At 45.8% G+C, this 27,052-nt stretch overlaps 1 protein-coding gene across 2 annotated transcripts in view; it reads right to left on the bottom strand.

Moving 5' to 3' along the window:
• The window catches only part of Dpys (dihydropyrimidinase), a 74,182-nt gene extending 49,953 nt beyond the window's left edge, over positions 1–24,229 (bottom strand). Inside the window, exons 1-4 of one of the 2 annotated variants that reach the window (XM_055626333.1) lie at positions 23,859–24,229; positions 10,869–11,027; positions 6,834–7,013; positions 5,032–5,221 (exon numbers count right to left, since the gene is read on the bottom strand). In XM_055626333.1, the coding sequence (XP_055482308.1) occupies positions 5,032–5,221; positions 6,834–7,013; positions 10,869–11,027; positions 23,859–24,122 (793 nt within the window). In that variant the 5' untranslated portion in view covers positions 24,123–24,229. The remainder of the gene's footprint in view (positions 1–5,031; positions 5,222–6,833; positions 7,014–10,868; positions 11,028–23,858) is intronic. The other variant, XM_055626334.1, reaches the window with a different exon arrangement.
• Positions 24,230–27,052: the final 2,823 nt, after the last annotated feature.

Below are 27,052 nucleotides of genomic sequence, written 5' to 3'. Positions count from 1 at the left end.
TGTGTGTGTGTGTGTGTGTGTGTGTGTGTGTGTGTGTGTGTGTGTGTTGGGTATGAGTGGTGCCTGCATGAGCGTGTACACCCGCTTCCCTTTTTCAATAGCCTTCGCTGGTGGGGGAGCTCTTGAGATCCAGTCTCTGCTGCCTCCCCAGCAAACGCCATCCCCAGTGCTGGCACTTTCACCACAGATGGTGGCCCCTGGCTTTTTATGTGGGCACTGGGGCTGGAAGTCGGGTCTTTATGTTTGTAGAGCAAGTGCTCTTACTGTCTGAACCTTCTTCCTAACCATGGAAAAAAGACTAAGAATTTATTTAAAAAAACAAAAACCAGCCAACCAGCCAACCAGCGAAAAAATAGGAAACAAAGAGAATTTTAAAGCCTCATTAGTATTCTTAGAGATATTAAGACACTATCTCTAATTAAAAGAAAAACATTTTTAAAAAGAGAGAAGGATCAAACAGAAAAGAGCACCAAGACAAAAGTCCATTAGAAAGGCAGGGAAGCAAACAAAGTCATTTTGTAAAATATTGAGCAAAATCTTGAGGGTTTTTTGTTTTTGTTTGTTTGTTTGTTTTATAAGAAGAGAAAAGAGTGGAAGGAAATGAAGATGCTGCTGGGGTAGATTATGGGGAAAGTAAATAAGTAAGCAGAGAAAATAAATATGGAAGAAATGACAGAAGAAATTTTCAGAATAAAAAGTCAGCTTTCAGATTAAAATACACCCTGAACATAGAGGTGAATTATTTAAATCTTAGGACCCAATGTGAGCTTAATGAAATTTCGACATCTCTATGATAGGGGAAACGAGAGTATTCCAGATAGTAATACCAGTCAGAGAGAAAAAAACAATTATACTGTATTGGTAACAGTGCCAGAATGGAATTGCGCTGTCATTTTCCAGAATGACCTAGAATTCTGTGCTCATTCAAATCATTGAACAAACTTGAGGAAAATTAGAAATTTCACCTTTTTACACACTTTGCTTTTTAAAAAAATGACCTGAGAATTCTCAAAGTATTCAAGAAAGTGGAAATATGAGGACAAGAACCCATACACCCAGCCTAGGACATCAAAGGGTATGAGTCACACAGTGGGCTTAGACTTTGTCAAGCTGTGGGAGGGACTGTGGATTCATCACCACACCGCCAGGCCTGTGTGCTGTTTACAAGGCCCTGGTTCCACCTGCAGACAAAAGATGGGAAGCAAGGAAAAGAGAAATTGAGGCAGGCTGGCAGGGAAGCAGGCAGAGAGGGAGGGAGGAAGGTTATCCCTGGGGACCCGAGACAAACCTCCTTGCCAAAGGAACTGCTTCTGCCTAATGGAAAGCAGAAAGAAAAGGCTGGAAGCAGCTCATGCTGTTATTTTCTGAACCTATTTTAGATGAGCTAACTGGAGAAATTCCAGGAAAACCAAGAAACTTTATAAGACAACAATGGCCTAAATATGCAGGCAACTAAAATTAGGTGTGCTTTGGAGCCTTACTGGCGTGAAGGGAATGCGCTTGACCTTGGCTCTTGAAATCGCTTCTCCGTGAGTTGATGTGAATAGTCCCAGCTTGCACCTCCCTGAGTGGATACCTTTCTCTCCCCACCGATTGTTTCACCAGAGAAGAATGTGTCACACTCCCACACCACATTCAAACGCTGGGCTTAGCCTATAGACAAAGCAGGGGAGTGACAGACAGGAAGGAAGTGAAGGCTGAGAAGAACACTGTCATTCCAAGATAATAATAATGCAGTGGCAAGACGCCCCGAGTTCCTCCTGCAGCCTAGGGCAAGAGAGGGGGCTGGTGAAGACATTTCTGGAGTTTCACTGAAAGCACTAGCTAGGCACAAAACCCTGTGTCACATGAAGTGGCAATTTGAATTAGCCAAACTCAGGTGGCAGGTAGGATCTACACAAGCTAAGTTGCATATTTTTCATGGTTGGAAAACAATTGATACGACTCAGATTTTAAGTCACTATTACACACTCACAGTCTAGAATCTTGAAGGTAGCTACTTAAAACTAAAAGTGGAGGTGGCCAAAATCACTAGCCCCAAAGACTGGCTGAGAGATGAGCGCTAGCTGACTTTCCGGTGAATGCCTTAGCAAATCCGTTCTCGCCACCTCCATCCTTTCAATAAGGCCCAAATGCTAAAGATAATGATTATGTCTTCAATGCGGTTTTCACACACGAGTTCAAGACCCCCAGGCCAGTTAATTTTTTAAAAACATCTAATCAATGACTTGTAAATCCTGGCATTCACTGCAGCTCTAGGCTGTGTGCCTTAGTAGAAAATCGCAGAGAAGGTTTGGCCTAGGCGTGGTGGACTTGGGCTGCACCTATAGACCTAGCCTTTATGGTCATCTTGAGCTCCACCCATGCCTCAACGTCACCTGTCACAAAACAGTTACAAAGCTGAACTTGAAGTATTCTAGTGACAATGCAAGGCAAGAATAAATTAAGCTAAAATGAGGAATTAAACCCGAAGTTATAAATGGTCCAGAGTCCTATTCTGTGATGTACATGTAGCTTTAGCTGCTATGAACTCAGCCTCTTTTGGGTAAACAGCTGTCAAATTTAACAGTGTTATATCCCTAAGTGACAATACAGGGAATTAGTGATTTGACAGTCCCTCCTTTGTGTCTGGTTCTGACTTTAATCTCATTTGAACCACCTGGAGTCTCTGTTAGGCGTGCACGTTGGGTTCAGAGGGTCTGGGATGGGCCAAGTCTCTGAGCGTTGCTCCGAGGCCATGCCAGTGTCACATTCTAGGGACCAACTGTGAGTGTCAGGGACCAGGAAGAAAGAAGTGGGCGACCAAGCTATATACAGATTTTTCATATACAGTCATAAGAATAAATTATTCCTTATTTAAACAAGGTTACAAATAGCAGGTCTTTATTGTACTTTCGTGTTCAGAAATGATGTTGGAGGATAATGAATTACAGTGAGGGTAGCTGAATCCTTCACAGAAGGTCATTGTGGTACATGGGCTCTTAGCTATCACCATTCCCCTGTCTGTTTTTGGGTATACTGATGTAGGAACCATGGGAACAGTTTGGGTCTATTAGTCTAGCTCCTCTTCCTTCGGGGTCCTCCCTGATCACATGTCCTGCTTACACAGAAGAGACTGCATTCACAGAGCGGGCTATCTCACACCGAATCATTCTGAAGCACAACTGTTTCTTTGACAATTGGGCCCTCAGGTATGTTTTACAAGTAATCCTTATTGTAAATCCAAGTTACCCAGCATGCTTGGGTGGCATTTAAACCATCCCATGCTTACGGCTCAGGAAATTAATCTAGCAGTATCTAAAAAGTTGCATGTCCATTTAATCTTTGACCAGTAATTCTCCTCCTAGAAGATGCCCTTTTATGTTAGGCACATAACTGAACCTTAAAAATGTCCACATGTCAATTCATAGTTCGTTCATATGTTACTTAATGTAGTGAAAGGGGCTGTATAGCTGTGGTTAAGACCCTGAGATGGGGAGGTCACTTCTAAATTAATGGAGCTGGCTCAGTGTTATGCAAGAATCCTTGAAGTGAAGGAGGGAGGCATGAGGTCATCCAGAAAAGGCTGACAACAGCACTCAAGGCAGCACGGCTGCCTTTAAAGGTTTAGGAAGGCAGGAGCCCTGCCCTGAGGTACATGAGGAGGCCCTGGTGCTGGGAAAGAAGAGAACACTCCAGACTGGAAACTCTGACATCTAGACCAACCGAATAACAAGCTCATTTTTAAGTCACTAATCTTGGAGTAATGTCTTACAGAGGCAAGAGAGAAGCCACACACCTCCTACAAATACCAGATAGTCTCTGCAGAAGGTGACTGCTGTGGTGCTAATTGTAAGAGCCACGGCCTGCAATAGACCAAACACTCGCCACTGGAGGACTATTTGAATAAACAGAGCAGCATATTCCAGAGCTACAAATGAGAACAATAAAAACCCACCCTCTAAGAGCTGACCTCTGGGACATATTTCTAAGAGAAAAAGCAGTAAGGGAGAGAATACTACAGAGGTTTTTTGTTGTTGTTGTTGCTGCTGTTTGTTTGTTTTTCTTTGCTTTTTGTTTAATGAAGGAAAAAAAGAAAACAAAACAAGATATAGATATTTCTTGTGGGATATGACAAAAAGCTAGAAGGAAGAAAAACTTCTTTGGACAAGTTTTGTATTTAGTTTTGTAACTTATACTAATGTAAAGTTATAAACAGTTCCCACATTCAAGAAGTAAAACTGATTTAAAATATAATCAAAATGCCTGACTTAAGATTAATAGCTGTCTGTGGCACCTAGATCTTTATAGCCTGCCTCTTATCATATTTTGTGCAAGTATAGAACAAATACTCACTGTCAAGAAGCAGCTTCCAGTCTGATATTTCAGAATCACAGCTTGATGGTGTGCTAAGATTGGCATTTCTGCAGATTGTACTGTTCTAACCTTGTGTCCTGGCTGTGCTATAGAAAAGGGCAAGCCTTACCAACTCCGTGGAGCTGGCAACATCACCATCTGGTGGAGAAAGCTAGAACTGCAGCTCGGGGTTTCAGCTACTTCTGTTTTGGTGAGGGGCGGGAGCAGTTTCAAGGAGGCGTGTAGGAGGGAAGGGGTCCTGTAATAGCTGGTGGTAAGGCTTTGAGAGTTCGCTTGAAAGTAACCATATTCCTAACACATGATTACATTTTAAAAGTGAATACGGTTTACAAAGTCCTTACTAAACCTTCTTGCAACAAGTGGTTTCAACAAACCTATTTCGGTGGCACTTAAAAGCACACCAAACCCATCTCACGGCTTTTAAGAAGGTACGTTATCCACTTGCTGTCGTTTTCAGGAGGGCGTCAACAGATGACGTCTCCCACTGCGGGACTGCCTGCGCTTCGGCCAGGGGGTGGGCGCTCCGGTGAGACCTGAGCTCCCTGGATAAAATGCACGTGGCTTTCACCCATCTTTGCCCAGTATTTCCAAACCCATCTGCTTCCCCGTTTCTAAGCAGGTAGCCTGTGTGCCCTGCTCGCTGACCGCAGGGGGTGGGGCCCCGCCGAGGGTCACCTTCTCTCCTCGCGGCAGCTATCACCTTCGCCGCAGATTTGCTCATCACGTGCACGACGTACAGAGGGCAGTTCACGGCGCTGGCGATCGTGATGGCTCTCAAAGTGGCCTCCGCCTCCACTGCTTCGGGGCGGCACAGCTCATGCCCCTCCGGGCCTGTTATCCCCAACGCCAGCATCTTCTTTGCTCCCTAAAAGGGCAGCAAGCATGTAAAAGGATAGCAGGAAGGGTTATTAATGTCCAACGCTCTTTTATTGGAAACGAAAGGTTCCGATAGACTCTTAGATTTCTCCCCTGTAGGTGGACATGTGCTGATGGTAGACGCGAGCAGCGTCCCGGTGTGCATGATTTTACCAGCGGCGTCTGCTGGCTGACACGGTGAGCCGTGGCATCCCAAGCTCAATCCACAGAACCTACGTCAAACAGCCAGCCATGATGGTGGACGGCCTGTATCGCTGGGGCTGGGCGGAGACAGGTGGATCCACGAGGCCCACGCAGCCAGGCTGGCCTGATTGAATTCCCAGTCAGCGAGTGACCCTGTCTCCAAAACAAAGCAGACTGGCTCCTGAAGAATGACATTTTTTTTTGAGTTTGTCCTCTGGTCTCTGCCCCCTGTCTGTCTGTCCGTCCCAGCCCTGAAAAAACCAGGTTTGTTCACTCACATTCCGTAGGAAGCACTGTCTGTGCTTGAGACTTAGCATAGTAATTCAAAGTAGACCTACTTGAGACCCTCGCTGAAGTGAGTCATATAATGCAGTGTTTAGTGAGTTTTGTTTCTCCCGAGTCAGTCTCGACTGCCCCTCAACTCGGTCCACTAATGATAACAGATTCATTATTTCTTCAAATTTTTCTTTCTTTCTTTCACAAAAAGGGCTGCAAGCCAAGATTCAGAGGAATGATGCCACTTGCCGGCGTCACACAGCCAGGAAGTCTCATTTAAACTCTGGTCTGCTTGAGTTTATAGCTCGCACTTTCCCTTCTCATTCTTCCCACTGCCTCTGGCTACTGAGTTGCAATCTTACTTTAATGGGAACTAAGCCTGAAGGAAGGAAAAACAACCAGCTAATGTAAAGGGCTAGAGACAGCTCTTTAAATCCTGGAGATGGTGTACCCTTCGGCCATTATGAACGGAAGTAACACGAGAAATAAATATCGTCTAGATTCTTCCCGTCTCTGAAAATTCTGCCTGAGACACTGCTCACTTCATCAGAAGTCCTCACATTAGCGCTCACCAGCAGCCTGAGCCTCTGAAAACCGAGAAAACAAGCCAGTGCTGAGGGACATAGCAGAAATGGTTTACAAGGGCTGGAGAGATGGCTAAGCAGGTAAGAGTACTGGCTGCTTCTCCAGAGGACCCAGGTTCAGTTCCCAGCACCCACATGGCAGCTCACAGTTGTCTGTAACAGTTCAGGGGGTCCAGTTTCTTCTATCCTCTACTGGCATCTGCATGTACACAGCACACACACACACACACACACACACACACACACACACACACACACACTGTCTCTCTCTCACACACACAAATAAATGTAAAAGAAAATAACTCATATTTTTATATCAGCACATTTTTAAAAAATGGAATATAGGCAGCTGGTCGGAAAAGAAGAATTCTCCCAACCATGTGGACCCACTGACTAAAATCAAAGACAGTGACAAGTGAACCATCTCTGGCATTTATGTGGCACAGGTAACTAGCGACTTAATTTCTGCCCTGCGTGCACTGAGTCTGCCTCCTAGGACCGAGTCTTAAACAGTAGCTATTTTCCTGTCTGTGGAAGGGCTGGAATGTGCACCCTCACCTCTGCAATCAGGACTCCGTTTTCAGCGTGCACCTGGGCGATTGCGCCGACCTCCTTACACTGAGAGAAGGCTGCGTGCATCTCTTCATCTTGTACCATGTACACGTCCTTGTAGGCCATGAACATCTTGAAGGAGTTAACGCCTTTCTCTTGGGCGAGGGTTTTCATTTCTTCTTTTACCTAGTGGGTGACAGATACAACAACATGCCTCTTAAATGATAATTTCATCATTCCTCAAAGATTACATTCAGAAAAAAAGCAAGCAAAACATAAGGGTGACAGTTGACCTCAGCAACATGCAGTTAAATCCACCTACATTCTCCTAAGCTCTATCCCATTTCACCTGATGAACGGCTGCTGCTGTGAGGCCCGTAAGTCATGGAAGAATGAATAGCTTTCCCTGAAGTACTTTATTTCTATTCTTGAATCTAAAATTCCCTGCATCTATCTTGCAATTTGAGGAGACTGTTCTAAAAAAGTGGCAACAGTTGCAAACATGGGTCTAGAAGGAGTCAAAGCTATGTATGGTAAGAGCTGGGGCTCAGATCTAAAAGCCACAGGGTGAGTCTCGGAGGACCAGATTCGCCTGAGGAGGCACAGACTGAGTGTTGTGCTGTAGCACCCTGGCAGAACAGCTGGGAGGTGTGAGGTCACAACCGGCCAGCTTCTGGACTAGCCATAGCTTGGGGATCTTCAAGGTTGTCAGCTATCAGAAGTAAACAGGTCAAGACTACCCAGTAAGAGACACCGAAGGACCAATGCAAGTCTCAAAATGGATGAGGACTTTCAAAGGAAAATTACTGGAACTTCTACAGGTTAACACACACTTCCATAGGTAACCACACAGTAAGCACAGCTTGAGTGTTGCTCATAGCTAATCTCCTCCAACTTGGTTCAGACAGGGACCAAGCCTTGGCACAGAGGGGAGCCTCAGAGAGGATGAAGTGATAAGATGGCTGTCTGCAGTCAGAAAGAGAAGCCTCCGGGCAGCCAGCCCTCCCAGTCCTGCCTTGGGCTCTGAGAATTCTGCTACTAAACCACCCAGCTTCTGGTGTGCTGTTACGGCAGCCAGAGCTGACAAACACACGTGTCCATTTGCTCCCACATCCACGTCCTGATTTTGAGTGAAATCTCTCTGTGTAGGTCTAGTTCTTAGAAAAATAGGTAGAGAGCCGGATATGTAGGTGCAGAGGGCGCTGCAAGAATGGACATTGTTGCTAAAAGTCAAAGAGCCCTTCTTTGGGGCAGTATTCACTAATCCGTTTATCTTTTTAAAAAATTGCTCTTTAAACTATCCAGACAACTGTATACACCCATAATATAACAGAACACCCCCCCCACCCCCCAGACAAACCTGAGGTGGAAAATAGCATCAACAATTCTTGGAGTAAATACTCAGACAAAGAAGGTTAAGTTTCACTGCTGGGTGTGGTGGTGCTGCCTTTAATCACAGCCCTTAGCGGGCTGAGGCAGGTAAATCTGTATGAGCTCCAGACTTATCCAGGGCAGTCATGCTAGCTAGGTAGAGAGTCCCTGTCTCAAAGAAACAACAAAAAAGTGCCAAGCTAGACATGTTAACGCACTCTGAAATCTCACCTCTCAAAGGTACAGGCAAGAGGGCAAGGGCAAGGCCTGCATGGGACTTGGTAGGCGGCCCCTCTCTCTGTTAAAGATGACAATGCAGACAGTCTCGCCAACTATTACAAACTGACGTGTGGGGTACCCCAGACTTATGATCAGCGCCTTGCTCAACCATCATTACACAAGCTTCCTCCTGCAGCAGAGGCGAACAGAGAGCCAGAGCCAGATATTCTGCTGAGAGTGAGAGACCTTGGAACACTCAGCCCTAAATGGGAGGTCTCCATCAAATTCCTCCCCTCAGAATCCAGCAGCAGAAGAGGAAAGAGTGTAAGAGCTAGAGGGGTTGGAGGGTGCCAAGAAAACAAGGCCCTCCTAATCAACATAAGAAAATCTGATATGAGACCACAGAGACTGGAGCAGGCCTGCACAGGTCTGTGCCAGGTCCTCTGTGTATATATTATGGCTTCCAGTTCAGTGTTTATTTGAGACTCTTGAGTGTTCAAATGAGTGAGTCTTTGATTCATGTGCCTTCTCTTGGGCTCTTTTCCGAATGTTGGTTTGCTTTGTCAACTTCAATGTGATAGTTTTTGTTTTATCTTAATATATTTTATTTTGTACCGGGAGGCGGTGGCGTACACGTTTTGATCCCAGCACCCAGGAGGCAGAGGCAGGAGGATCTCTGAGTTTGAGGCCAGCCCAGACTACAGAGTTCAATGATAGTCAAGGCTACACAGAGAAACTCTGTCTCGGAAAACAAACAAACAAGAATAAAAACAAAAAATATTTTATTATTATCTCTTAGAAGCCTGTTCTTTTCTAATGAGGGACAGAAAAGCCGTGGGCCTGGATGGGAGGGGAGATGGAGAGGAAGTGTGAGGAGTAGAGGGAGGGTACCGTAATCCGGAGGGAAAAATCTATTTTCAATAAAAAGATTACAAAGAATCTTCATACAAGGAAAAACATTTTAACAAATTGACTTGTGTGCCCTCTAACCCTTATGGTAAAGTCCTGAGCCCTTGTTTAGAAGCCGATTACTGCAGATGTAATTGGTTATAATGATGTCATTGGCGTACATTGTAATCCCAGATGACTGGTGCCCTTGGGAAAGAGGAAGCTGAGATGCAGGCATGTGCAAGGGGGTGTAAACAGAAGCCAGAATGCTCCTTCTGCAAGGCTCACAGAAATTACACAGATAGCCAGAAGCTTCTGCAAAAGCATGGGGTAGAGCCTTGGTCACAGCCCGGAGGACAACGCAATCATGTGGCTGTGTACCTTGGCATTCTAGCCTTCAGACAAGACAGTAAGTTTCTATTGTTTGAGTCTATATTAAGCACTTGGTTACGGCAACACAACAGGACCTGTATTTGGGGATCTATCTACTTGTTAAAGTATGAAAAGGACTGGTAAAGGCTAACATTATTGCCTTTGCTCTCACAAAATAAGAGAGGGAGGAAAGGAGTGAGGAAAGAAAGGGAGGAAGAAGGGAATGAAGAAAAGAGGTAGGTAGGGATGAAAGAAAGGAAGGCTTGCCTTTAAACATGTAAAGTAGACAAAACTCATCACTTAGATATCATTTAGGGAGAAAAATCAACTTGAGCAGTGTCTGCTGGGTTACCTGTTACAGATTGGTCCTTGTTCGATATCACTTGGTGTCTGAAAGGGAGGCTGGTGTATGACCTAGTCAATAATATCACCTCACCCTCCTCCCACCCCTAAAATTTCTGAATAAAGTCAATATGAAGAAATGAGTCAGGATTTAAATCCAGGGGAAATTTTCTTCCAAGGTGTGTGCGCATGCACACACACACACTTTCAGTAGATTTCAGTAGATATTTTAATGGCTCTCAAAAATCATCTTTTCCATCTGAATCTTGCCATCTTTCTCATGTTCTAAATAACTATCAGGCACGGAAGGGTGTTTTGAGGTGTATAAATGGTTCTCAGGTGATGACAACAGCAGAGTAGTGTTGGGGGAGCTGAGTCACACAGCTGGGGCCTTGGAATAAGGGATCCTAGCTTGTCTCCTCCTCTCAAGTGTGGGAATGGAGGCCTCCCACTTGAAGAAATTCTAAGCTTAGAATTTCTTTGCTGTCTTTCTCACAAATTAAAAATTCCAGGTGTGTGGAAGTTGGGAATCAGAGAGAATCAATTGGAATAGGTGCTGTTGGAAGCAGAGGAGACAATTCCTGGATCAAATACAGGGTGATGCCGCTGTGAACAGGCATAACGGCTTTCTGCTGTGTGCTTTATATGATGTTTTACTTGGAATCTTTCCCAGTACTCAGATTTCAACAGATTCAGAGGAATTTGCAATGAAACTCCCCCCTCCAGGCCCAGTCACCCCCGAGGCAGGGCATCACTGGGGTTTGCCATTTGCCATTCCAGTTTCTCGCTCTCATACAGAGCAACAGAAAAGGGGACCAAATGGAGCAAATTGGAAGCCAGCTGCCTTACCTTCTCACTCCACCATGTCACCGCCACATGCAGGCTGTAGTCACAGCAGACTTTGGGGTCTGCCCAGTTGCGCCAGGTCTCAAAGGCCTCAATGAGGGAGCCGCCTTTCTGAGGAATGGCGAAATCAATGATCATGGTGGTGCCTCCTGCCAAAGCAGCCTGGAATCACAAGAGGGTCCTGGCTGGTTAGCTGTCCATGTCTGGTTAGGTCATTGGTCAGGCTGTGAAAGCTACATCTACGGGCCCCTGGGCCGATCTGACGGCTCCAGGAAACACCAGAGATGATGCTTTTTAAAAGACCTGAGGGGCATGACATAAACCCTTAAAAAACATAGCTTCATCTGGTTTCCCACTGCTCTGGTTTTATCTTTTCATCTCTATCGTGACTATTTCAGCAGATTCCCAGTTGGACTCGCTCTCTCCGGTTGTGTCCTAAACATTTATCACACACCCTTAGTGCAGAGGGCATTTCCACCCACAGAGGAGCCACTTGGCTGCAAAGGTTGAGGAGGAGCAAAGCTACAGCTATACAAGGGGAATGTGCTCCGGTTCCGTCAGCACGGGAGAGTGGCATCATTAGCAGTTACACTGTGCCTCACGGGAGCGAGAAGAGAAGATCTGGGATGTCCTCACCACGAGGAGCAGCCAAGAGTCTGAGGTGGTGAATGTGCTGAGTGCGCTGTTTGACCACTACAGGCAGCAGCACACAGGTAGCACACAGGTAGTACACAGGTAGCACACAGCGCCCCATAGATCCATGGTTATTCTGTGCCAGCTGAAAATTTCAGAAAGTTAATGCTCCTTGTTGCCTCCGGGATGAAGTTTAATCTTCATAAACTCGGTCTCTGTGTCCCCGCACTCCGCCTCAACTCTCCACAGACCTGGTGGCATATTACGCTACATTACAAGTAATTTAAAAACTATTACAAAAACAAATGCCTTTGGCTCATTATTTAAATTGACTTCATTTAAACGAAAATCACAAGGTGGTTAATGTATTTTTAATTGCTGTATTCAAACAATGTAGGTGAAGAAAACAAACATAATCATGAGAGTGGCGGCCCAGCAGCCTAAAGCAGGCCTCGGGGCGCCCCGGCTCTACAGCATGGTGTTCAGAGCTACACCTCGCTAGTCTCCCAAGCAGTCTCTTATTTCCGTATCCTTGGATTCCTCACCCAAGAAGGGGGAACAACAGCTGCATCTAATCCTCAGCTAGAGAGAATGGCTCGACTAGGACCGGCACAGTGCGCCTCCTGAGAACTGCTCCAGAAGTGGGCCTTTGCACCATTTGTTTATAATTAGGAATTATTCCGCTTTTCTAACATCCATCACAGCTCATTTCCTGGGATGTGGCTTTGTGGCAATCCAAGAGGGACAGCGGCTTTCCAACCTCACACTGGACCTCAGGGGCAGCCGGTGCTCTCACAGCCTGGAATGTCGCCTCTGCTCTCCCTTCTCTCGCTCACTTTGATATATTTTTATTCTTCCTTAAGTCACTTGGTGCATCTCCAATTCTTCCTGCCTTTAGCTGCCTGACTTTATACATGAGACACTACCCTTTGTTGCCACCGTCAAACAACAGCGCCCTCATTCATGTGGAAAACACATATTTGCATTTCCTGAGAAACTCCCAGCACTACGATGAGGAGACTTGGAAAAGACCAGGTTTTGTATTTTTATTTGAATAAAGATTAATCTTGTCACCTTTTTCCTTTTCACGTGCCTTTCCAATACAACAAGGAGATCCTCGGGGTGGGAGGCATTTTTCTAGTAAAAAACTGTTAATTAACGTGTTAGAAAAAATGTATAGGTCTGTATATATATAAAAATAAAACCCACCACGTGTGGGATGTAGAGAAATTAGATGCAGGGGTCCATCAGAACATGGGAAATGGGTGCCATCACTCCTAGTGGACTAAAAATAAATGTGCGTGGGCTCAATTCCTTTACATACAATGGCATAGTAATTGCATATACAGGAGACACGCCTCCTGTGCACATTCCTAGGCTAGCTGCATTGTCTCATGCAGTGCAAATGTTCTCTAAGTAATTGTTCTGTATTGTCTAAGGAAGATTGGCTTGTTCACCATAAGTCCATTAAAAATATTGTCAGGATGCACGAGGAGGGTCGCAGAGAGGGTCGCAGAGCACGGCTGTGTAGTGCTGGCGAGAAGGTAGAATGATGCAGACACTTTGGAAAACAGCTCGAGTTCCTTAGAAAGTTAAACACGGCGAGCGTAACCCAGTGAGCCTACTCCTCAGGACGTATGCAAGGTCAGTGAGAACATGCCCACAAGTCAGTACTTGCTGCTAGGGCCAACCAGCAGAAACTTCCCAAGCGCCCACTAGCTGTCGAACAGGTAAACAACGGGGCAGTATTTGCCCTTGAAAATGAATGAAATAGTGACCCCTGCCACAGCAGAGATGAACCTTAGAAAACACAAAGCCAAATGAAAGGAACCGGTCACGAAAAAGCACACATTGCACAATTTACAGAAAACGTTCCAGAGAGAAAAGTCTGTGAGAACAGAACGTAGAATGGAGGCTCTAGGGCTGAAGGAGATGGCATGAGAGGAGGATAGTACCTAAGATACAATTTGGCAGGTGGAGGGACAAGGATGTCCTAAAACTAACTGTGGTGATGTCTCACAGCTCTGTCAATAGTTCAGAAATGATGACACTGTACAGTTAAATGGCCGAGTTGCATTTCATGTGAATTATTTCCTAATAAAAATGTTCTCAAAAAGACTTCACCACACACAACTATTACATGGATTGGAGGAAGCCTGAAGAGCCGCACAAATAACCATGATTTCTTTCTTCTTCCCTCAGGGTGTGGATGGTCTTGAGCAGCGGTGCTCAACCTTCCTACTGCTACGACATTTTAATACGGTTCCTCGTGCTGTGTGGTTCCCAAACAGAACATTACTTTCCTTGCTACATTGTAACTGTAATTTTGCTGCTATTATGGGTCATAATGTAAATATTTTTGGAGATAGAAATTTACCAAAGGGGTTGCTACCCATAGGTTGAGAGCCACTGGTTTAGAGAGCCACTGGTTTAGAAATCCAAGTAATGGTAATAAAATATACCTGAACAAGGGACAGCATGTCCACTTCTACTATCAATATGGTAGTGAAATTCCAGATGTGGGAAATTTTTACTAATTGCCTGGAAGAGATACAGAAAAGGCTACTGGGAATTCTGAGAGAGATGAAATATCGGAGATCTGAGGAGGTTTGGATTTAAAGTAGGACGTACACAGGGAAGCTGTAATAATTGGGATGGTACCTAGCACACAGGGCGTGGTTGCCAGGTGTGAGAACTAACTAGTCTGCAGCTTTGTGCCTTTCGGTCACCTCTACAGCTCCTCAGTACTGCCAGCCTTAATTCAGCGAAGAGGAGCTGGAGCAGAGAAAGCAGGCCGGGGGCAGAGCCACTGTGTGTGAGCCTGTGTTCCTGGGGAAAGGGAGGTAAGGAGGGAGTCTCCGGGGGAGAAGGCAGCTGGGAGGGGAGTCAGAAATTCATTGTCAAGGCCACCCAACACTGTATAAAACAGCAGTCCCAGAGGAGAAAGGCAGGACAGCGGTTTGTAGGGCAACAGAAGCCAAACGGGACTGGCCTGGGAAGACTCAGGCTACATAACCACTGGCAGGGCAGAGAAGGAGCACCGTCAGGCTTTGAAGAAGCGTGAGCTCAGGGTGGAGCACCCTGAATGTGAGATGCTTGGGTACCAGTCCAAGTGATATTTACAGTCGTGATACTGATTCGCCATGAACAGGAGGAAGGAGCAGAGGCCATCCTGTAGCAGCTGCCAGGGATGTTCTGGGAGAGACAAGCAGGACCCAGGAAGAGAAGCTAAGGTAAATTCTCCAAAACACCAACAGGGCGAGAACCACAGCTCAGCCAGACAAACGTCTTCAGTGGGATTTCTGGGTAGCATGATTATAGGTCAGTTCTTTTTTCCTTTAGTAAAACATTATTTTCAATGTCTGTTAACTTTTCTATTAAAAGACTAACTTTCTTATGAAAAAAATTTTACACTTTTATGAGACAAAGGTATAGAAAGAGGTTTATGATGTATAAATCACAGGCAGGTGTGGGTGATGGTGCTAGAAGACAGAAGGGCCACCACTCTTGTAAAACTAAAGCAGATCCCAACTTCTGGGGCTAATGTTAACATCCTCTAATTAGACCCAGGGAAGAGAACAGAGAGGAGCAATCTCTTGTTTCTTCTCCTTTTGGTTCCTCCTCCCCTCTTTTCTTCCCTCTCCTGTCTCCTCCCTCAAGACTGGGAATGACTTTGGATACTCTAGTCAATGGGGCACTGTCTATTCATGACACTGTCATTTCTTTTGTCTTTACTCCTGATTGACTGTTCCTTCATTTGTCCGTTAGACAAACAAAATGCTTTAACCTTTTCTAATCTTGGCTCATAAATCAATTTTCCCAGCTCCTAATTTCTTTGTCTGGTTGCCTTTGAAAGACTTCCAATTTATCCAAACCCTTGTTTGGGGGACAAATGAAGATACCATGTCTCCAATATAAGCACAACAGAGCTTACCTAGAGATAAACACCCGCCCCCCAGAGGGTCACAATGACACATAACTTGAGTTCTTACTGAAGCATGTTCTTCTATTATTTTCCATATCTAAGTTCATCCTGAAAATGGTGACTTTGGTTCACTAAAATCTAATACAGGATACCCCCCCCCAAGAAAACCCCCCCCCCCAAAAAAAAAAAAAAAACTTCACAGTACAGTTTGGGCCTTGGGGAGAAGTGCTCTGGGCTGAACTGGTAGCTTTCTTGTCATCATTAAGATGCATGAAACTAGATTTTACAATCTCAGCATAAGTCCCAATCCCATAAGCATATTTGGGGTTTGGAAGGCTCCTGCACATGCTTGCCTTCCAAACTCCATGGATTTGAAATATTGAGGATACTATTTATCCAGTTTTGTACTAGACTCTGAAGTGTCTCACTTGAGACCTTCCATTTTTTTTCTGTAAACGCTTACACCCAGTCCCTATACAAAATTCCTCAAGGCCACCTCTGATCAATTCCAGGAGCCCCTCCATCTTCTGTGTTCTCACCGCCCATGCCCTGTGTCACTTTCTGATAGCCTACCTAGATAAACTAGTGCAGAAGAAAAGAAGAAGCAAGATGATAAATGAAAGAGGAAAGAGAAGAGCGAGCGATACACGGCCTAGGAGCAGTTTGGATTCTTTTCCCTCGGAGTGTTCAAGAGACAATGGACCCTCGACTGGCAGGTAGGGAGGTCCACCTGCTCCTGAGATGTGGGCCTTCCAGGCTTTCTTTGACTTTCTCTGCTCCTAAGAGGAAAGAGCAGCTGTTACACAGCCTCAAAGGTCTTGGTGGGTCTCACTTCATACCTGAATGCTCAGCTTTCTATTGTAGTCTCCTCCCAACCTATTCCTGCCTCTCCAACAGTGCGGTCCTTTCATGTCTGAGGCTCAGTCCTTTCCACTTCACTTTCTTCCCTCCCTTTGCCCCTTCTCTATCTTACCTAGTGATTGATTCTTTTTTTGAATATATTATTTACAATTTATTTACTTTTTATCACACTGTAGGCCCCTCCCTCATCTCCTCCTATTTCTACCCTCCCTCCCTTGTCCCCCCCCCCCCATGTTTCTCCCCTATTGTGATTGATTCTTAACCTGGGTCACATGCTAGAATCCTCCAGGGAACTTTGACCCTAACCCTTGAGATTTACTGATGTTGCTTCATTTCTGTATGCCCTTTGCCCATCACAGTGCTTGGCTCATAAATGTACTCTAAAGTGTTTAAGGGAGAAGAAAGGGAGGGCCAAGCTGCTCAAAAGTTTTGAGATTGAGGGATGATGGCTGACTTTTCTATTCACGAGTTGGGAAAACTATGCATTTTGCTTGTTAGTGGAAATGCCATTTCCCAAAAGTTATGGCTACCCTGCTCCTAGATCCTTCCATCTGAACGCGGAAAGCAGACTCTGAGCATGTCTGAAGGCTGAATGTCCAATGATGTGCAACGTTCATCAGGAGCCACAGGAGTTGTCTGTTTCCCCGCCCCCGCCTTGGCTGCCTCCTCGTACTTGAAGGTGAGACCCTATTGCTGAAGACACCATACACTTTGGACACAGGACTTAGACAATCCAGCTGAAACTGACCTGGAAGCCTCGTCGTTGGGGACTGTACCTTATGATATCAGAAGGTTCTATGCAAGCTGCCAAGAGAGATGTGTAGTTGGTAGTTCCTCTCAGGGGTAAACAAATGAACCTCAACCCTGAGAATGCCTGGCATGCAAGATACCCACAGTGCTGCAACAGTGCTACTTTTCTTTTGGGGTTACCAATACTTATTTAATTAGAGAATTCACGTCCAGTACTGTAGACCAAGCCAACTAACCATTCATGGCTGGATAGATCATAGACCAGAGAGAAAAACCCACTACTGCCATTTTCCTAAACCAATGTAATTTCTAAATATATTTGAAGAAATTGTTAATATTAGTTGGCAGCTAGGGATCGAAAATATGCTACTGTAGCATAAAAATTATTTTGAGCTAAAGACATTTAAAGATAGGTATTTTCTGTTCTCTCATTTCTGCCATCAAATAGAGCTGCCCTGAAGAACACAATTATTTTAAGAACCCAGTCCAAGAGTTTTGCATCAGGGGTGGGTGACTCATCACTGTGGTCTAGAAGCCTAAATAGACATCATGGCAAAACTGTCCTTCCCCTCATCTGTTTCTCTATAGTTTATTTGTCTTTCCTAAAACTCATTTGCTTTTCCATATATGCATACCTCCTCCCTAACTACTTTTATTAGGAAGTCATTTGTATTCTTGTCAGCACCACTTTTCCCTCTCCTTTTCAAATAGCTATATAATTCCCCAGTTCTAAACAATTTCTGGAAGCACATTTCTTCACAAATCCCCACCTACAATGCATAAATTTTCTTAAAAATTCATCTTCTCTGGCAAAACTCATTTTTGCCATTTTAATTTTCTCGTTCCTGAATACAAGCCAAGATGTTAAAGACGGTCTCCATGACAGTACCACGGAAACCTTCATTTAGACCACCTTTGTTGAACATTGAGCACACTTCAGTCACACAAATGAGGAAAAGAGTCTGAAATTAAAAAAATATGGAGTGTTTGTGTCTGAACAGCAAAAGGAAGGTCACGTTCTGACTTAGAGGGTTCCTAAAACACACAGTGCCCCTCTAAAGGCCAAAGCCCTATTCAACATCAGAGTTCCAAATTCATCTTTAAGATGTCATTTCTCCCCCTTTTGAAGTCCAAAAGCTAGTTTTATGACCATTAGTTAGACATGCTTTTAAAAACACACAGTGACAAATGCTCAGAGCGAGAACAGCCAAACAGTAACACAGTAAGAATGCACAAGGCTTAGTCTCTCTGGTAAATTAAAGAAATGAGATAATTAGGAAATGTTATTTTTTTCTAATAAATTGACATAGCTTTTTAAGGCCAATAGGTACCAATGGCCAGGATGCTGTGAAATGTGGGCAATAAAAGAACACAAGCTATGAGCAGTCTGAATGTATCAAAATCCTTTAAGATGGCTAACATTTTTCTGTCCTGGCATGGCTTTCTGGGAATAACTTCCCAGGTAACTAGCAAGCATATGAAGCATATGAATGATGACTGATATATCTGGCTAGGTTACACACTAGCAAACAAAACAACAACAGCAAGTCTGCTAGAAGCAGCCATAGCGCCTACCATGGAGAAGAAGAGAGTGTAGCCGCCAGAAGCTGGAGAAACAGAAAGAAAAGTGTAGAAGGTGGGCACCTTTGGCTTGCAATGCCCTGACTTTGCTCGGGGACATCCAGCCGTGATATCAGAAGATGGTAGAAATACACCTTGCTACTCAAGAGCTATGAAAGATAAAAAGATTGAGACAGTCCGAACAGGAATGATGGGTCACAAAGCTGTACATACCTGTAGCATTTAATGACATAGGTAAACATTTAATGAGCACAGCTAACTCTGGAGACATAGAATAAACACATGCTTATATGCTTCCTACAAAGAAAAGTCTGAATGGATAGGTAGAAAAACCTTAAGACTGCAGGTCATCTAAATACTATTTTTCTTTATTGTGTTGCATATTTTTATTTTTAAGTGCTGCGTATCATACTAATATATATTGAGTGCCTATAAAAGCAGATGCTAAGACTCATAGCCAAACTTTGGGCAGCAGGGAATCTTATGAAAGAAGGGGGAGATAGAAAGACCTGGAAGGGACAGGAGCTCCACAAGGAGAGCAACAGAACCAAAAAATCTGGGCACAGGGGTCTTTTCTGAGCCTGATACTCCAAACAAACGTAGAACCTCTGGACAGATGTAGCCCATGGCAGCTCAGTGTCCGAGTGGGTTCCCTAGTAACTGGAACAGGGACTGTCTCTGACATGAACTCAGTGGCTGGCTCTTTGATCACTCCCCACTGAGTGGGGAAGCAGCCTTACCAGGCCACTGAGGAAGACAATGCAGCCAGTCCTGATGAGACCTGATAGGCTAGGGTCAGATGGAAGGGGAGGAGAACTTCTCCTATCAGTGGACCAGGGGAGGGGCATGGGAGGAGAATAGGGAGGGAGGAGAGGATTGGGAGGAGATAAGGGAGGGGGCTACAGCTGCGATACAAAGTAAAAAAATTGTAATACATAAAAAATAAATTAAATATATATATGTAAAAAGAAAAAAGAAAAAAAACAACAGAAAAGGCTCTAACACCTTAAAAAGAGCTGGATAATATGTATATATTGGTTTTAAAAAGACTTTTAACAGCTTTTGTTAATTGAATTATTGATCTAATGAAATGCTGACAACTGACACTTCCTCCAAGGCAGGAAGTGATGTGCTGGAGGTCACTGGGTCAGCCACCCAGCTCTTTAGCTAAGTCTAGTTCTGGCAAGCAATAGAAAAGGGGATTTCAAGGTTTCTTCCACAAGGTGAGAAAGCTCTATAAATACAACTGTAAAAATGCTTAATCACACACCTTGGAAGTAATCGCCCTCATGGCATTTCACCAAGACGTTCCAAAACAAAGCTTAATTTCCTTTCTCTATACTCTTGAGGACTTTCTGCCCTTTAAAAAAAGAAGATAAAAGAGAGAAAAGAGAAAGAAAAGGTAGAAGAAAACAGAAAGGAAGAAAAAAGAAAAAAGTATGCTGGGCTGTTTCCCCGGGTTTTTAGGAGGACGGGTCTTCTGCAGCTACATGCCACCCTCCCGCCCCGGGCCTTGTTTCAACGTGTGTTCTCATATTTGAAGACTTGCAGAATTCTTATAATTCATGCTTTTATCACAGAGTGTAGTAAAGAGCCAAGATGAAATTACTTTCAGGTTTACTGAATTCACAATATCTACTGATTTAAAAAACAATCACATCATTTTCTCTGTGGCTCCTGAATTCTTGGAAGAATCACTCGAAATCTAGTATAAAAGGACAAAATGAAATAAGACTTCCTCAGAGCAGAACACCATTTCCTTTAGTTATATCAGGCAGAGAGCTTTTACCTGTAATTAAGTAAATCCATTACAGGATTCACAATGCCTGACATAAATTAGAGTCACAAATACATAACCTTTAGTTGACCTATGTTTCATTCTTTAATTGGGCCCGTCACAATCAAGTGATCAGTAAAAAGAATATCACAAACAGTAACCCTTCGATGTGTCAGATATTATAACTGTTCATCCTTGTGGCTGCAGAAAGTAAACAGCTTCACTCTACCTTTTGGGCCCATCTCCTGAAAGCATAATACATCATATTTACATTGTGACTTTCTGTGCATAAGGGACTCCTTTCTAAGTCCTTGAAGATGATGTGGCTATAAATGCATATTTGGATGCGCTATGAATATAATACCTGTGATAAGTATTCATTTTGATAACTTTAACTGCCTCCAGCGTTGGGAAGGTGAAGAGCAGAGCAACTGTATTTCCTGAAGACGGCCTGGGCATTGTTTCTGAGAATTCCATCTCACTTTAACACAACAGTTACAGCTGTCTCATCCATCCTTGGCCACTGATAGATCAGAACATTAGATGTTTTCCCAGAAGCACAGAGCTCTAGAGGTGGAGTCAAGCTGGGCTGAATTTTGAAAAGCTGTTAACTCGGACATTTCCTAAGTATTCCACCTTAGGCAGGTAACTTGTTTAAACTACTTTTTTGGTTGCTGAAAATATAGATGGTGGCACCTACGATTGCAAAGCATAATTCATAATTTAGCCAATTGGTATACAGCATGTTCTTCACGGGATAAATGTCAGGGAACAGCCCCAGAAGGGTGTTTCTCCAGGCACTGAAATATGTAATGTTCATTCTTTACAAAAGGTCTCTTTGACACTAATTCCACAGACCAAGTGTGGGGTTGGTCTGGAGCTACTGTGTATTCAGGTGTTAATTCCCCCCCCCCCCCCACTGTTCTCTGTAACTGAAATGACACTTAACCACGCCCCTTACCTTATCCTTGACTGGCCAAGAAAATGCTGACACTGGCCTAGTGGGAGAGAGGGGGCGAAGAGAAGGTTGGAGGGCTTGAGAGAGTAGGAATATGAGGAGGAGCAGGAGGAGGGGGAGGGGGAAGGGGAAGGAGGAGGAGAGGAGCCAATTCCGGAGAAGATAGTAACTGCCGGTATTGGGGGCTTTGGAGCAGCGTAGGAGAGCAGTTACTATGCTCAGCTCTGTGCTTAGCTTTTGAATAAATCAGAGTCTCCGTGTGTGCTCATTTGGGGGCAATTGCTGACTTAGGAGTAACTAAGCTTTACCAGTATATGGGCGAATATTAACTATTGAAATTCATCTACAACCAAGGGCTCAACCCTGCCTCGAGAACTGTTGTGAAGACCAGGAAAGAAGACAAACGGACCCCATGGTGCCTCCTTCCAGAATGAGGACCAGTGTCCAAGTGTGTGTGCAGGCCTGGGTCTCCCTCATTCTGCTCCTTTATGGCGTCTCATCTTTTTCCAGGCCTTTCTGAACCTTGGGATCCATTTTTAAGATCGACATCAGCAATTCAGCCCCTTTGTGAGTACTCTTTAGTACTTAGCAGACACTGTGTTTACAAAACCCTTGACCTTACACTCTCGCCTCATATCATTTCCTGCTTAACACACTTGGCTTAAGGATTAAGAATATGTCTTGTTTCATGCTTTTACAATCTTTAAAAAGAGAACTACCTAAAGAGAAAGCTGCTGGGTAAGTCCCTTCCTGATCTAGCAGCATTCTTTCACACGCTGCAAGGAGAAGCCTTCTCTCTTTGCTGCAAAAATTCCAGAGCGTTCAAGGAGCAGGTAGAAGAGAAAGACCCAGCTGCCTGGACCTCAGGACACACACAGCTGAGCCTAAGAAAGCGAAGACATGCCTCCTGTCCTCAGTATTCCAAATTCCTCCGTGCAGCTGCCGCGTGTGGAACCCTCATCCGCCCTCATCCGCCAGAAGAGAGGGTGCTGAGGTGGGTGTGGCACGCGGTGGAGAGGAGCGCTGGCTGCTCCCCACCCTGCAGGTGGGGGTTCTCAAGGTCATCCCTGACAGCAGCGACCCGGAAAAGGCTCCCACTGTAAATATTTGCTGGTCACAGGGCTTCTATCCAGGCTTATGTGCCATAGGCACCGCATGACAAAATGATGTCAAGAATCCACAGTATACAAAATTAAGAAGAAAGAGGAAACAGATCAAAACACCGGTGGGTGATATTTTTCTTCTTTCTACTTGTCTATTATCATTCTACTTATCTATAATTGTGAATTGTTCCAGTAGCTGACAAATTCTTCCCAAATGTAAACATGAGTTCATGACGTTTTGTAAAAAGGGAAGAAGGTATATTCGTGATACAATGCTCTTATTTTGAAAGGAGACACCAGTCTGTCCCGTCAAAGAAGAGGCTTATTAGTACGATGGTAGACACTAGTGATAAGTAACTGGGGAGACACGTTCCAAATGTTGCTTTAGGCAGCGTGCCCCGACCCTGGGTCAAATCTGCCTGCCTTTCTGTTAACTGTTCTGTGAAATCACAGAGGACGGGGAAGCTCATGGGGGCAGGTGTGAGGAGGGTAAAGGAGTTGGGAGCCGGGCTCCGAGAGCCTGTTGGTCCATAGCAGGCGGCTGCGGCAGGACAGGGTAAGGCGGGGTCCTGCCTGACCGGAATCCCGGGAAGAACCCTGGCCTGGAGGATCAGTGTATTTCCCTTTGGAAGAAGCCACCTCGCTCAAGGCAGAGCAGAGGCGAGACTTAACTATGGCGAGGGTCTGATGTCTTTAGCCTAGGCGCTGAGAACGCAACTTCAGTTTCTGTAAAGCTGCCTTGCTAACCCCATGGTGTTTTTAGAAGCTATAGGAAACCTCTGGGCCCCTTTCTTTGGTCTGAGCTTTTCATCTTCCTTTAGAGCCTTCCTTTCGGGTCACCTGGAGCTAGCGGGTGGTAGAAGGGGCTGGCGCGTCACCTTGGTGCGAGTGACTTCCAGAAAGAACACTCCTGGAACACTTTGTCTTCAAAATCTTACTTCTGCAGGGCGGGCAGGGTGCGGCGCGGACGCTGTGGGTGTCCCCTCACCCAGGCCTCCCCAGACACAGCAGAATGTTCTCGGTGGGTAAGCGGAGTTCTCACTGCTGGTGGCTGGAGTGGAGAACTGGGAGAAAAGGCTGGGAAGGCCTATTTGAAAAACAAACAGGCCAACTATATAGGCAATACAGGAGATTTGGAAACCGCCGTGAACTGCCAGGAGGGAGAGAGGGGAATTCCAGACACCAGGAGATGGCGCCTAGGAAACGAGGGCAAGGAAAGAGATGACCGCCAGGGTGCCAAACTACCCAGTGTAGGCGCAGAGGGGCTCCACAGACCACAGCATCCAACACCTCCGCCCCCGTGGGAGTCCTTCCGAGCACAAAGGAAGCTCAGAAGTCTCCCTCCACGCCAGCCCAGGAGCGAGCGCGGCGGAGCCGCTCAGAGTACAGGCCTGTGGTTGGGTACCTTGGTGCCCTCGTGGAAGTCGTCGACCGACTGCGAGCCCATGAACGGGAATTGCATGTGCGTGTGTGTGTCGATGCCTCCGGGCAGGACGAGCTTGCCCGCCGCGTCCAGGATCCGCAGCCCCCGGGGCGCGTCCCCGAGGGGCAACAGGTCTGGCCCCAGCGCGCGCACCACGCCGTCCTCCACCAGCACATCGGCCACTTGCGAGAAGTCATCGTTGACCACACGACCGCCGCGGATGAGAAGCCGTTCCTGAGATGCCATGGCCAGGGCCGCCGGGAAATCTGTTCGCCCAGGGCGGCAAGCAGAGCCAACTCCCCCTCCGCGGGGTTGAAGGCCGCTGATCCCTGGCCGACCGAGCTGGCCACAGGTGTGGCTCCACCCCAGGGGAGGGCTGGCCTGCCACAGGCCCCACAAAGCCGAGCACAGCCCCAGGTGTCCTGTTGCAGGCAGCCTAGATGTCCCGAATTTATGTGTCAATAGCGGGGAGAGGTCTTGGAATTTGAAGACTGCAGCCAGGGGCTTGCCTTTCTAGGAAAGGTATTTTAGTGAAAGAAATGAAGTTGGTTCCTTGGCGAACACTGTCTACACCAAAAGACAGAAGGAACCCACAGAGTCTACAGCATCAGCCACAATAACACCTCAAAACAGACACATTTGACCTGGCTCCTTCACAAGTCAAGAGCAAACCCCGGCAGTCTCCTGATTGGCAGGCTGTGCTGGCTTGTTTGGGATTCTGGTCTCCAGGTAGATAAGCAAAGGAGAGGATGGGCTGAGCCGGCCTGTGAAAGGGCTTGGGGCGGGGTATGACACGGGACAGACAAGGAGCTGCCAGAGGGAAGGCCTGAGAGAGCTGATAAAGGCAGGCGTGATGGATAATCTTGATTCTCAATTTGACGCGACCTAGCATAACCGGAGAGATGGACCTCTGGGCATACTGTGTCAAATTTCCTGAAGCATCTCTCAGACGATGCACACCTCAAAATATTAAAAATAAGAAAACACACACACACACACACACACACACACACACACCCCCCCCATAGATTTGGTTGTCAAGCCAGGAATGGAAACACCAAAACCTCAGGAAGGTTATATAATTATTGTCAAGGGCCCTTTGTGTGCCCGTGAGTGGGGTAATTATGCACACAATGAAACTCCTGTGAGCGGTGTAAGTCAATGCCGCCACCCGGGAGACTGAGACTGGATGTTCCTGCTGCAGTGACGTTGGCTCTCTCCAAAACTGTCCAGGTGAATTATTCCAAAGGTTTCTTTATCTTGGACACTTTACATCATGACACAACACAAAACAAACTTCCCGCATGTAATTAACTCAAAGTTCTATCAGAAGAGGGGCTTGTGCAGTATCTCGGAGGCGGGAGGAAATGGCTCGCTGAGATCTGCAGGAGCTGAGAGAGCAGAAAAGGGCAGGTTTAAAGGCGGATGCTAGCTGTTAGAATAAGAAGGCTGCCCCGGGTCTGGAGCCACCATCCTTAGTCAGCACCTTCAGGGCAGGAGGCCAAGCCTGGACAAGAGTGCTCAGTGGGCGAGCTTGCGCTCCACACACGTTGCCTGTTTCTGCAGACACTCTAGGTCCCCGACCCTGTGCCAGGAGAGAACTTTCTGGTCTGATAATGAGCTTCTACCTGGACTGTTGCTGGATGCGGGCTTTGGAGACACAGGAAGAACTGAGGGTTGAAAGGGGAATGAATGAGGGACTGGAAGTCAAACTCTGGCTTTGATATAAATTCTATGCAGCTTGGGCAGGACAGTCCAGCCTCGTCCTCCTCATGTGACCAGCGATAGTTAGGTGGAAAGAAGTTTGTAAGGCCGTCCTTCATTAGTCTTCTACAGTCTGATAGTCTTCAAAGAGAGGCCGCTGGTTTTTCTAGAATGAAACTCTCCTGAAGTCTGGAGCAGTGATCTGGAGCTTAGGTTTGTTTTCCAGTCTAAGGACCATTTGGTTTCTGATTCTTCCTCCTGGGTCAAAAGGTTCAGCTTAGAAAGGAGCTGTGGAAAGGCCTGGTGATAGCAGGCACCTGTGGGACAAGTGTCAAGGCTGGAATATTTGTAGTGTGTGTTTTGAATGTGGACTGTCCTTCAAGGCTCCTGAGCTTGGACATTTGGTCTCCAGCTCATGGAGGTTTTGGAAATCTATAGAATCTGGGGAGGAGATCTTGAGAGGAGCGGGTTACCAGGCGGATGCCTTGAGGTGTGTAGTAGCCCCCATCCTGCCTCTGCTTCATGGCTGCAGATCCATGCTTTGTGCCCCTCCTGCTCTCTCCAGGACACTCTGTCCCCCTGACTGCAAGGCAGAAGAAACCCTTCCGGAAGCTGCTTCTTGTCAGGCACTTGGTGCAACAAGAAAGGTAATTAACATTTATCCCTTTCGAATCATATTGGCTTTACCTCTGTCCTTTTATCACTTCTGCCGTGTGAGGACATAGTCATTCCCTCTGGGGGTAGCCCTCACCAGAACAGCCAGCAACTTAACTTTGTGTTTGCCAGTCTCCAGCATCGTGAGAAATGAAAGGTGCCACTTGTGAATGGCCCAGCTCCTGTGTTCTGCTATAGCTTAGATGGACTAAGAAATCAGGGCTGCTTTCAGGGTCCTTGCACTGCAGCTGGGGCATTTCTATCGTTGCTCACCGGTGAAGGGGTAAAGGGCAAGACAAACAGGAATGGCCACAGGGTTCTCTAGCGCTGTTGAGACTGGTCCATTGCAACCCCAGGAGGCACCCATCGCCAAAGCACCACTCCGGAGAGTTGCAGAAGGTAAGGTCTGCGAGCTCACGTTGTCAGCAGCGGGTTAGCTTTGGCACCTGCATGCTTTCATGTACTCCTTCTAGAAGTTATCTGAGGTAAGTACTATCCTGCCCTTTAACACATAACGCTTTTGAGGTCAAATGCTTTGTTTTAGGTCACAAAGTAGCAAATATCAGAGGCCAGGCTTTCAAGAACCTTCAGCTCATTCATCATGGAATCTAGCTCATCCATCACTCTCTAGTTTTAAAAGTCATCTGAACTTGGACCGGGGATGAAGCTGTTAGTAGTAGGTTGTTTGCCCACGGTGCTGCAGGATCAGAAGGTCTCTTCAGCCACACAGTATATTTGAAATCAGGCTGGGTCTCATAATAGGTCATAAGTACACACACACACACACACACACACACACACACACACACACACACACA

This window comes from Psammomys obesus, unplaced genomic scaffold (assembly GCF_907164565.1).
Source record: "Psammomys obesus unplaced genomic scaffold, mPsaObe1.curated_primary_1811, whole genome shotgun sequence".
NCBI lineage: Eukaryota > Metazoa > Chordata > Mammalia > Rodentia > Muridae > Psammomys > Psammomys obesus.
Note: the sequence above shows the minus strand (reverse complement) of the source record. Positions and strands in the feature narration are given on the sequence as shown.